This window comes from Onychomys torridus, chromosome 20 (genome assembly GCF_903995425.1).
Source record: "Onychomys torridus chromosome 20, mOncTor1.1, whole genome shotgun sequence".
Taxonomy (NCBI): Eukaryota; Metazoa; Chordata; class Mammalia; order Rodentia; family Cricetidae; genus Onychomys; species Onychomys torridus.
Genome location: NC_050462.1, coordinates 25,974,447 through 25,987,383, shown reverse-complemented (window position 1 = coordinate 25,987,383; position 12,937 = coordinate 25,974,447). Strand labels below are relative to the sequence as shown.

The window sequence follows — 12,937 nt, the reverse complement described above, 5'->3', positions numbered from 1 at the left end:
TTAATCCCAGCTCTTGGGAGGCAGAGGAAGGAGGATCTCTGTGAGTTCGAGGCCAGCCTGGTCCACAGAGGGAGCAAGATCCAGAAAAGGTACAAAGCTACACAGAGAAACCCTGTCTCAAAAACCTAGATAGATAGATAAATAAATGGAGATGGAAGAACAAGCTGAGAAATAGGTTTAGAGGGAAAAATGAGAGAAAGTGGTTGGTCTCTAAAGGAAAACAGAGTCCAAGGGTTCTTATATTGAACAGTTGAAAGAGCAGATTTGGATGTGACAAAGCTATTCAGTTGGGAGCAAGATCATTTGAAGTACTTGATATTATAGATAGGAAAACCTAACCAAAAGAGAATATAAAAGGAATGGTTGAAAGTAGAAGAGGAGAAATACTTAAGACTGGAGAATATAGTTATACAAAGACAAATATGAATAGAGACAATTAGGCAGAATGTATAGGAAGTGTAGGGAAAGAATGACTCTAAGGAAAAAAATGGTTATGAAGAACTAAGGAAAGGGGAATTTCCACATGAAATGATTGATAGTCTTGCTCAATCATTCAGGAGCATAAGAAAAGGAAAAATGACTATATTTGCAAATATCTGATGGCAGAGTGCCATGGTGGTTGCTATGCGATTGCTTCTGGAGTGGCGGTGGTGGGGTGTTGGGTGTTAAACCAGAAACCTTGAGCTGGCTAGGCAGGCATACAATTGAGCTACATCCATAGTCCTGACAAGTGTACTTTTAGAACACTCATGAGAAAAACATAGTAGTAAGGATTAGAGAAGTAACATAACTAAGATATAAAATCTCCAAGTGAATACTACTTTGTTTAGCTGTGAAGGAAAAAAAAAAAAACTACACAGAGAAAAGTGTAATAATGGGTACATTGTAAAAGTGGCAGTTAGAAAAAAATGAAGTCTTTATCTGTGACAGACAATTGATACAACACTTTTAGTGTGTTGAATTAGTGTATACAACAAATGATTCTGCCCAATCCAAATGTCATTTCAGCACAGTACAAAGGGATCTTGTGTGAAACAAGGGACATCTGACCACAGTCACTATAGGAGGACTTGGGAAGACTATTAAGAGCATAATTAAGAATATGTTTAAAGATTTACTTTTAATAGCGTGGATGTGTGTGTGAAGCAGGCTGTTATGCACACAAGAATGCAACTACCCCTGGAGGCCAAAAGAAGGCATTGGATAAGTCTGTAGTTGGAGTTGCAAGCAGTTGTGAGCTACCAAATGCAGCTGCTAGGAGCTATAATTGAGTCCTTTACATGCACAGCACAACATGTATCTGCTGAGCCATTTCTCAGCCCTCAATAACATTTCTAATAGTAAAAATGATGGACCAGAGGACACCCAAAACTTGATTAAGACTGAACACAGCGAACATTTCTAGTATTCCAAACTGGTCGTAATCACTGAGTAAAACTACACTGCCAAGGTTGATTAAAGATGATGATGACCGTGACAGTAATGATACTGAAACTAGAGCTCAATGTAGCATTTATTGAGGATATAGTATCTTGGGTACTTAATTCTTTAGCATGTTACAACTCATTTATTTCTCTTAATGACCCAATGTAACACCTTCTATCATTGGAATTCAGTACTTGGACCAACGTTTACTGAGCTAGAAATTCCAAGGCAAAAAGATATCTAGATAGTTCATTTCCAGAACAGCAGTATCTTTAGAGCACATCTGTCCCTCTGCAAATTTCCCTTAAATATTTTGCATTTTAAAATATTAAAGGAAAACCATTCTTTACCTCCATAAGCAGCCTCCTCCTAACTGAATTCCTCATTGAGTTGATCACCAGTTGTATGTCACCTTGAAAATAACAGCTGGCATTTTTTTAATGTTTTCAGAAATACATTTATGTACCTCCTTGAAGCGCTTCTCTCTCATGAGTGAAAGGGTAATAAAGAATTAAAATAACCTGATTAAAAACCTTTTATACAGCTAATAAGTTTTAATTCAAATCTCTAACCTCTGGGTAGAGTCCACAGTCTTGGCCATTCAGCAAGCTACTAGTTATGATTATTCTTTCTCTGTGGTGTTCTCATATTTATACTGTCTTTTATAGTTTGATAGCTTCACAATTCTATTTCAAATCCTTGAATAAAAGTACATTATTTTCATAATGATTTTCTCTAGCTTGACAATTTCCCGAATGATGCTTGATTACACTTAGGGTAGACCAATTATGCTGGTTCTCTAATGTTTCAGCCCTTCCTCTCTTTGCACATGCCATTTGATATTGTTTTCCACCGAATCTCTGGCCCTGACTAAAGGGCAACACAAAAATACAAAATACAAAAACAGAATCTTTAAAGGCGCTTTATGCTCTGTTCTTCCTCCTGAGCCATGAGCAGGAGAACCTGTGGCACCAGCCTATCCTAGGATTTGACAAACACAGAAATGAGTTGCTCCAGTATGCACAACCAAAGCCAAGTAGAGAAACAGTCAGTAAAGAGGTGGTATGCAACTAACAGAATACTTTTGCAGCATGAATTAACCCATTCAAGAGTGGCCAGTACAAGCCCAGATCAGCCAAACCCTACAAATCTGTAGTTTTGAATTCTACTGAAATACTGTAATGTTTGTTACCAAGACCTATTTAGGAAATAGATAACTAGTATATCAGCTCTTGCAGAGTCTGCAGAGGTGTTGAAGATTAAGATGTGTTTCTGATGTCTTGAACCTTAGGTTAGGAAGTAGGGGACACAGAGGTAATTCATTTTCCATACAGAAAAAAAAAATGACAAAAAAAAAGTAAAACAGGAAATGCACTTAGAATTCAGACAGGGGACAAAGTCGTAGTTAGACTTCACTGCTTTCGATGATGAACTGTTATTACACTGAGCTATGAAGGAAACAAATCCTTTTCTACACATGTTGCTTTTGGTCATGGTGTTTCATCACAGCAATAGTAACACCAAGACAGCATAAAAGAAAAACACTGGAAAGATATTTTTGTTGCTGACATACAGGTAGTTCAGGATTTTTTTTTTTTTTTTTGAGGATACAATATGAAACATTTATCAAATGGGAGATCTTAGGAGACATGGCAGAGAAATCTGGGGCCAGGTGCAGAAAAGAAAGGAGAGATCTGAGCCTTATTTAAGAGGAAAAGCAATATGGCTCCCCTATGAAGGGGATCAGAGATGAGGGACCAAGAATTCTCTGTAAGGATGCTTAGGTTTTGTATAGGAAAGCAGAGCGGAATTGAGTGTAGTAGAAGGTAAGAGACAATTGACAGTGGAAGGCTTTTAGTGGGGAGTGTCTATAGACTAGTAAATTAGATCTGTTCATTAGAAAGGCAGGTACATGGATGTATAGGGAAACATCAAGGTGGAATGTGAAATGATGTGGAATTATCAGCTCTTTTTAAACACTGATACACTCCACAGAGCAATGGAATACGCTATAAGCCAGATATTTACATAGTTAAGATTGTTGAAATATTGCTACATTCCCCCCCCCCCGAGATAAAAGGAGATGGAGTAAATAAAGCTGAACCCCAATTCCTACAGGGCCCCAAAGCCTTGTACAGTCAATTTAGAATACCTATATCATAAAATATGTGTCTGCTTTCAATTCTGCTTGCTGAAATAATTTCATTTTTATGTTACTATGGTAGTTTTCAGTTTTATATGTTTTATTTCTGCCTCAAGCCTCATATTTATGGTAGCCACTTTCTCCCTGCACTTCCCAGTAAAATGTGAATATCACCAACAATATATTGTTTTCAAATATCCACAAAAACTCAAACATACCACTTAAAGAACAGCAATCTACAACATGCATGAAATGTACACTCCTAACAGTACAGGCTGGGTTATCAAATGTTCATATTAGAAAAATAAGAGCGTCATCACTATGTTTAAGGACTAAGCTTCTGGTGTTAATATAGTAGTAAGATGCAGATCCATATTTTTAAAATGTTAAATAGTATAAAAAATATGGCAATAACAATGCAATAGTTTACAATCACAATCCCTCCCTACAATTCCTAACAAATATACCCTGAACATTGGTATTTTATTCAAAGTCTATAGATCTTTTAATGATGAGACCATAGACTTTAATTTTTCCATGAAGTAGAAATATTTATAGTATTCTCCTCTGAAATGTATTTGAGTGCTTACATATACGTATTCTATACAGGCACAAAATTCAGAACTGCACAAGACAGCCAGCCTAGGACTGAGGAGATTGCTCAACAGTTAAATGTTTGGCAGAGAAACAGCAAACATGTGAACAGGACATGTGAGTTTTATGCTTGATGGCATCCTGTCTATAACTCCAGTGTTTAGAAAGGAAGAACAGGGTTGCTTGAGAGTAGCTAGCAAGCCAGACTAGCCACCTAGCCTAGCACTAGGTTCAAGTGAGAGAGAATATACCCAACAAATAAGATGGAAAGCAGTGGAGTGAGGCTTCCAAAGACAATCTTAGGTTTGTACACTTGCAGCTACACACACACACACACACACACACACACACACGAGTGCGCACATGCATGCATATGCACACACGTACATATTTTTAAAAAGTACAACTAGATTTTTAAAAAGTTGTAATAACAAGTTGCACATTAATATAATAAAAATAAAATATAAATTATTTGACATTATAATCTCAATAATTTAGCTATCTAGAATTGCTAGAAACACTTGTTCACTCTTGTTCCTCATCTATACAGAAAGTACAATGGCCCTCTTTAATGAAACAGTATCAGGAAAGCAAAATGGTCACCTTGTGTGACACAGGTAGGGAAGGTGTGATTTACTGTAGGATACTACTTTACAAACACCTGTGACCAACTGAGGGCATCTTCTACAATAGTGAGAAAGGTGATAGTTTGAGAAATCGCCTTGTGAAGAACATTATCAGTACTGAAATCTCTTTAAACAACAACAACAATAAAATATGATTCCAGGTGAAACACGGATAGATGCTTTGGGGAATTTGTCAACATATTCTGGGTGCTGAAAAAACTGGTGTTTTCAACATCTGAGAGTCAATTAAAAGCTTAATTCCCATTACAAACTGACTGAACTTGTGTAGGTCTAGAACATCATTTATAGAGGTTTGCAATTACCTATTGGGTAAGAGAGAGTGTGATCAGACACATTCAGAGAGTAATAACTATCTCAGCATGACACAAAAGGTTAATAACATTGGTGGCTTCAGAGTTTTATTCACTTTAATAGTAGAAGGATACTTGTTACAAGATATCATTTCAAAATTTGCTATTCTATTTTTTAATAAAAAAACAAAGACAGTATTTAAAACAAAATTTTAACTTATTGTGGAAAAATTATTTAAAATAAAATGGTAGTCAAGCGGTGGTGGCACATGCCTTTAATCCCAGCACTGGGGAAGCAAAGGCAGGAGGATCTCTGTGAGTTCAAGGCCAGCATGGTCTACAGAGTGAGTTCTAGGAAAGCACAAAGCTACACACAATAAATAAATAAATTATCAGGGCCAGATGTAAAAATAACTAACAACATTAGTTTGAAAGGGTTGGCTGCAGTTTGCCTTTTGCTAATTTCCTTCTTTTATTTATTTATACTTTTTTAATTTCTGAAAGAGTTTTGTGACATAGTCTAGGCTGTCCTTGAACACTTGATCCTCTCTCTTCAAGTGCTGGGATTACAGATGTGAAACACCAAGGTTGGCAATTTCCAAAATTTTTTAAAATTAATTAAAAATTAAGAAGAAACTTCTTTGAGCCTTTTTTTTTTTTTTTAGTTTTTTTTTTTCATTTTACATATCAATCTCAGTTCCTCTCTTTTCCCCTTCTCCCGCCACCCATCTCCCACCTACCCCCATCCCACCCTCTATCCACTCCTCAGAGAGGGTAAGGCCTCCCTTGGGAATCAACAAAGGCTGGCATATTAAATTGAGGCAGGACCAAACCCCTCTCCCCTGTGTCAAAGCTGAGCAAGGTATTCCCACCCTAGGGAGTGTCCCAGAAAACCATTTCATGCACCCAGGATAAGTCCTGGTCCCACTGCTGGGTGCTTCGTCAAACAAATCTAGCCACATAACTGTCACCCACATGATATTGGACACAAAGCAAGGGGTAACCAAGTAACAATCCCAGAGAGGCTAGGTAAAAAGGAGGGACAGGTACGGACCATCCCAGGAAGGGAAAACAGTTAAGATCTTCTGGGTAAACTGGGGGTGGGTGGTAGAAGGGAAGGGATGGGGGATGGGAACAGGAGGAGGAGGGACTGAGATGCTCTGAGTACTTGTAAGAAAAGATAATGTATGAATGTTTTAAGTTAATCAAGTATTGGGTATTTTTGAAAACAGGTAAATTAAATGTATTATAAAGTGAATTCCCAGACTTCTACCATTTCCAAAACAGACCACACAGACAAAAGTCACGACTGTGTTTAAAAGGTTAACCTTTTAAGGACAATATTATCTATTTTCCTTACATTATGGCTGATAAAGAAGTGTTTTTCTTTGTCCACCAAAACATGCAAATGAAATTTTTAATGACAGTCACTAATTCCTTCATTCTACACACACACACACACACACACACACACACACACACACACACACCAGTACACTATAACTTTCTGTAAAGCCAATTTTGATATACACTAGTAATTTATTATTAATTTTAATCCAAAGCACATATTATATATTCAGCAGAAATGTAGTTATAGAAATGAATGTGAAGTAAGTGTTGTTGAGAGTCTGTTCTATTTTTCCATTTTGAACAGGGAAACCTGTGCTACTGAAGCATACCTGAGGTAGGGCTGAATTCAGCTGTCTCTGGAGGGAATCTCTGTCATAGATGACGTCCTGGAGTCTTTGTTGGGCAAGTGAGAGGCTTTCTTGGGTCTCTCGAAGTGTATCTAGCAGACGATCCCTTTCATCCAGCATATTGACCATCAGTTGCTCAAAATGGGAGTCCGAGTCGGAGGCACTGCTTTGGGACCCCCGTTGGCTCATTGGGGTGTCCTCATTAATCGTGGGCATCACTTCACACATCATTGCTTAAAGAACAGAAAGGGAAATTTTTAGTAAACAAATTATTTTCAATAATGCCCCCCACACACACTCCCCGGCTTCCATCTCACTAAAGCCTTCACAGGCCATTAATCGCTTTTCCCAACCTCCTGCCTCCAGTCCAGTCCAAAGGAGGGTGTGCACCTCAGTGAAGTACAGTCTCTTTCCTGTTTGCAACCCACATGCTTTCACCTGTCATGGCGATCGATAGATGTCTTATGTGCCATAATTAACCGGTTTCCATTTGTTTTCCATTTTCTTTTGCATAATTTATCACTCATAATTTGGTTTACAGAAACACATCATTTGAATAACCACTCATCCCATTCTTTTCCATCTCTACAATTTAAAAAAATATGTCTTATCATGAACATAACTGTACCTTACTTGTCAACAGACAATACAACCTTGTGCTTCAATGAGTAGAATGATAGGCAGATAAGTGACCTAACATTAACTGTTTTAATCAGAAATAATTTGCTATTTTAGGTAATATGCTGTTATTTTCTTACTTCAACAGATTTCCTCACAACAACTAGTCCTTCTAATGTGTTTTTTTTAATTTATTTTCATCTTCTGCCTTTCAGAACTGTACACAGACTTGATAAATGATTCAGATTGAATTAGACATAAACTCTGAGTTAATTTGAGATACATGAATTTGTCTTGATTATTATACTGCTAATTACACTTAGCATTCCTCTTAGATGCATTGTCTGGTTTTCATCCAGACAATTACAAACTAGCACTCTTTCAAGTATCCCACAAAACAGATTGCAGTAAATTATATTACCACATTCAGTCACTTCATATCTCAGCTGCTAATCACAAATTCTTAGTCATGGAAGGATTGGACTGAATTATTTTGGAAATTATTTATTAATTTGATTTAAAGTAGACAATACAGATATCGACATGTAACATTGTCCTGTCGCATGTGGTATCTTTGAAAATCAGAAACTATCTCATTTCCCTCTTCATTCTCTTTCTGTCCTCAGTCTCTGTCTCTGTCTCTCTTTTTCTGCCTGTCTCTCTGTCTCTGTCTCCCTGTCTCTTTGTCTTTCTCTTTCTCTCTCTCCCTTTCTCTCTATGTCTCTCTCCCTCTCTCCCTATCTCTCTGTCTCTCTCTGTGTCTCTGTCTCTCTGTTTCTCTTTCTTTGTCTCTGTCTCTCTCTTTCTCCCTCTCTCCCATTCCCTCCGTGTCTCTGTCTGTCTCTGTCTCTCTCATGTGTGTAAGCATTTGAATGTGCGCGTGCGCGTGCGCGTGCGCGTGCGCGTGCGCGTGTGTGTGTGTGTGTGCGCGCGTGTGTGTGTGTGTGTGCGTGTGCGTGTGTGTGTGTGTGTGCGCGCGCGCGTGTGTGCGTGTGCGTGTGCGAGTGTGTGTGTGTGTGTGCGCGCGCGCGTGTGTGCGTGTGTGTGTGTGTGTGCGTGTGTGTGTGTGTGTGTGTGTGTTTAAATGACTAACTCATCTCAATTTCAGTTGTTGTGTGATGGCCAGAAAATATTAGAAAGTCCAGTTTTGCAGAAAACCTGGTGTGAGATAAGCCCAGTTTGGTTGTGTGTTTCAAAGCTTTCTCATGACTTTATAATGAAAGGTCAATTCATTTTTTCTGTCCACATATATATATCCTTAGGGAAACTATTTCTGGTGATATTTTGAAATGAAATGTCAAGATTTAACGGTTCAATATTTAATTACTTTGTATATGTTTCTTCCTGTAAGTTTGGTTGTTAAGGAGCAAAACTTAATTATATGTGAACTATTTGGTCATGTCCCATTGGAAACTAACAAAAACTTTAAGAAAATGAAAGTAACTCACTTTATGACAAGTAACCTAGGTAAAGCAAAGAAAAAACTGGGAATTTCTATTCAATAATTCAAAATACTTTGAAACTGTGCCCATCACTCAAAATGCTGATCTATCTGAAGACAGAAACTTGACTTATTTATTTCACATTTACCCTAAAGTACATTACAGAGCAGCTCCATAGAATGCCTTTACATGTACACCTGCACAGACTTTCACAATTGCTGCTACCATTTGCTCTTTAATGTATATTTCATGCTTTTACCATTTTGATTTTCATCCATGGACTACCCCAGTGGTGAAAAATAACCCCCTTTAACTGCTATAAATTCTTTTTACACTAATGGAAAACAAAACAAAAACTTTTCAACACATTGGCTTACTTAAAAGGGTTAGTACACATGCCTTGCATGACGCTCACACGTGGAACAGCTGTGATCTCCTGAACGACATGACCATGAGCCTATGTGTTTATTTTTGACATTGAAGGCTAAGTCAAAGTACCGGAACAAATTGTGCCTTGAAATATAGTTATCTAAATGCTCTTCAATCTGCATTTTAAATCACACCGTTAAAAGAGGAAAGCTATTACTAACAACTTTAAATTCCAAGGAGAGTTTAACTGCCCTCATTACTCCAAGCATCTATGTCATGCGTGTGTTTAAATTCTTAATATTACCAGGAGACATTGGACAGTCACAAGCTTGAGATTTTCAGATCCGTGAAAAAGGTGGGCATGGATTCGGTCAGCCAAAAGATGCTAAGACAATCTATGCATTCTACACTTGGAATGACTCAGTCCCATCCCACTCCTGAAGCATGTGAAATGGAGTAAGTTGGTTTGCCTTTCAAAACTTCGTGTTCCCTTCCCCCAGGCAAGAATGAGAATCAGTTTATAAAATGTATAAAATTTCTTTATAAAATAAACACAATAAAAATTTGTCTATAAAATTCCCACTTTATGCATCTTGACAGACATATAATGAAATATACATATAAAGGCTTATTATAAAAACCCAAACATGTTCTCTGTTACAGACTGGTCTCCATTTATCCTTACAGAGAATATATTACATCAAAACACCTGCTACTAGCCCATAGCTGTAATTGTACAGATACTTCTGAATTCTCAAAGTTCAGTTCATAACATTCCATGTAAAATTGATTAGAAAATAAGATGAACGCATGCTACTTTCTTTAAAATCAATCTAAATGAGCAAATCTAGAGTCCTCCAAAATTAAAAAGAAAAAAAAAAATTCTACAAATACCAAAGCTACTTTTAGTGGCTGGGTTAATTATTACCTTATAACTCAGATTCTGGTATAAGCTGAAAAATAATTGTATGTCCCTCAAAACGTAGTGTAACAGTTCTTAAATGCACAACTGCTCAGCTTGAGTGTGCTAGATTAATTAAAAATCTATGAAGAATATTTTGTAGAATGAATATCTGGAACACGATACAGAAGGATATGGTCATTCAGCATCTTGTATATTCCACCCAGATATATCATATTTTGCTTTTAGAGTCATTTTTGGAACTATAAATGCAAACATTACACCATCACTGAGAAACAAGCCAAAACACGGTTTGCTGAGGTATTTCCACCATCCCTCCCTCAAGTCAATGTGAAATATAATTTTACTAGCTTCATCTAGATATAGACGACTTGTTCACTAAACTAGATTCCAGAACCCAGTTTCAGGCAATGCAAATTTTATTTTTAAGAGAGAAAAAAATAATAACCCTGATTGGTTTAATTATCTCAGTGCTTAAATTTAGCCCGAATAATTTTATACCAAGAAAACCAACTCCCATGCTGTCAGCGTATAACCTTGACTGTCTTCTAAATCTCTCAGATTCCAAAATAAAAGTTTTGAATGCCCAGTGGAGTCATATAGCAAGCATTTTGAGAGCTAGTGTGTTCCCTAATAATATATGTTCTTACAAGCTATACCTATTCAGACAAGAATATTCCAAAAGACTTTTATTTTTGTAAGTCAATAACTTCATTTCATTGTATTGCTAGAATTTATACACGACCACTGGCAAAGAAGCACTCATTCTCTGTAATAAGTTTCTTCAGCAAAGGTTTAGTCTTCAGAGCCCTCCCAGCTCCATCTCTTTTAACCCCGCAAGGAGTAATTCAGTAAAAGAAAGCCTAGCCATTGTCTGATTACATTATTCGAATATTCCTCCTCCTTTTTAACTCTTTGAAATCCCCTGTCCTCAGGAAATATTCCTACCACCTCTAATGGAAGCGTTTCACTTTCTATACCCTCGTGCCTGTTCAAATGGCCAAACAGCGAGCTCACCCCACACTGCTGGACAAGTTACTGCTCAGCCACACCCCCACCACCCCGAAAGAAGTTGACTTCATAATTTCCACACTAAAATTGTTCATCTGCCCCAGGAGAGAGAGCCAGCTAGGCAGGAGGCAGGGGCATCGGGGATGGAGAAGATGGGTGGAAAGCAAAGGTAACTAACAGAAACCCACAGGAGGACTTTGCATCTCCTCTTCCCTGGGGGCGGGGTGGGGCTGGGGAGGTGGTCAAAAAAAGAAGAAAAAAAAGAAAGAAAGAAAGAAAAATGAAGCGGAAAAGAAACCATGCAACTCGAATACAGTTTCTGTACCTAATGTCTCTTATTTCAGGTCCTGTTTCTTCAATGGATCACTGACAACCGCAGTCCTCGGCTGGAGGAGAGGTGAGGCTCACACCCAGCAGTCTTGGACCATTTCCCTAGCAACGGGAGGAGAAAGGCTGTTTAGACACTCGCGAGCCCCAGCGTTCTCCTGGAACGTGCCCCGGCTCCGTAGCGTGGCAGCCACTCGGCATCTTCCCGTGGCTCCGTCAGCAGCCAAAAGGAGAAGGGTCCATCGGAAAAATGGCATATTACAAATTTTGCTTTGGGAAGCAGAGCTCGGTTCAGACCATTGTCAAAGGGAAGAGAGGGGGAGGCGGTTCTTAAAGCAGCCGCGGCCCCTTTGCCGCCCAGCAGCAGCAGCAACAGCAGCAGCTCGAGCGTGCAGCGGAACCCTGGGGCGGAGAGCTGGTAATCCGGGACTGGATCTGACTTTCAGAAACTTAACCCAGCGCAACTGCTTGCTCCCCGCGGTCTCCCGGGCCACCCAGCGGGTGAAGCAGCGTCCCTTCAAACGCGAACTTCGGGGTGAAGTGTGGGAAGAACCTCTCTGGGAGGGAAATTCTCCACCCAGTACCCCACCCGGAGTCACTGTGGAGTTTATGGCAATTGCTGGGAGTTTGATGGTTAAAAGGAAGTGAGTCCCCAGGGATGCTAGAAGCAGGACAGGTCTTCTCTGGACACCCAGCCTACTTCTGTCCTAGGGTGTATATCCTTTCACTTAGAGACGTTTATTTTCTGGGAAGGGAAGCAGACACACACACACACACACACACACACACACACACACACACCTCCCTCCTCCCTCCCCGGACTGCCCCTCACCCCTATCCCCTGAGGGGGCACCAATTTTCCCCTCACAACCCCACTGCAACTCCTCTGCTTGCGTCGGTTGGCCGACAGAACCAACCTGCTGAGAACGGGTGAGGATGCTATAGCATCCTTTCCTCATGCAAGCGGCTGCTACTCCTTCTGTGTCTCCTCCCCTCCTCCTCCTTGGCAGCCTCCACCTCCTCTTCCTCTGGAACAAGGGCTTCCCCTGGATGCTGCTGCAGTGGTTTCCACCGGCCCTTAAATAAATTCTGAAGTAATCACGTCTTTGCTCTCCTCCTCACGCACACACGCGCTCGTGGATACACTCGTCTCTCCCAAAGCTTCTCCAGGGCTGTCGGAGGATAAAGCCGGTCCCAGTGCTCTCGATGATGGCGAGGGCCACGGATGGGCAAAAGTGTAAAGGGAGGGGGATCTGCTTTGCCCAGCCTGAGCTTCTGCTACACAGTCATCTTTGTAGGAAAGCTTGTGTTGGCATGTGCTCCTGGGAACTGGAAACGTTCCTGCTCTGTGGCATTAGGTACTTGTGGCTTTCCGCAGCTTTCTTCCCTTGAACCAGAGGAAGGGTAGGCATACTTGTAGGAACCTGAGCCAGTCTAGGGTGTGGCTGCGTC

General features: G+C 39.7%; 1 protein-coding gene across 17 annotated transcripts in view; it reads right to left on the bottom strand.

Moving 5' to 3' along the window:
* Window positions 1-12,725, bottom strand: part of Ppfia2 (PTPRF interacting protein alpha 2) — a 452,499-nt gene extending 439,774 nt beyond the window's left edge. For 7 of the 17 annotated variants that reach the window (XM_036169428.1, XM_036169425.1, XM_036169431.1 and 4 more), the window contains exons 1-2: window positions 11,484-11,828; window positions 6,779-7,029 (exon numbers count right to left, since the gene is read on the bottom strand). In XM_036169428.1, the coding sequence (XP_036025321.1) occupies window positions 6,779-7,027 (249 nt within the window). In that variant the 5' untranslated portion in view covers window positions 7,028-7,029; window positions 11,484-11,828. Of the gene's footprint in view, window positions 1-6,778; window positions 7,030-11,483; window positions 11,829-12,402 lie in introns of those variants that run through there. The other 10 variants (XM_036169423.1, XM_036169426.1, XM_036169437.1 and 7 more) reach the window with 3 other exon arrangements.
* Window positions 12,726-12,937: the final 212 nt, after the last annotated feature.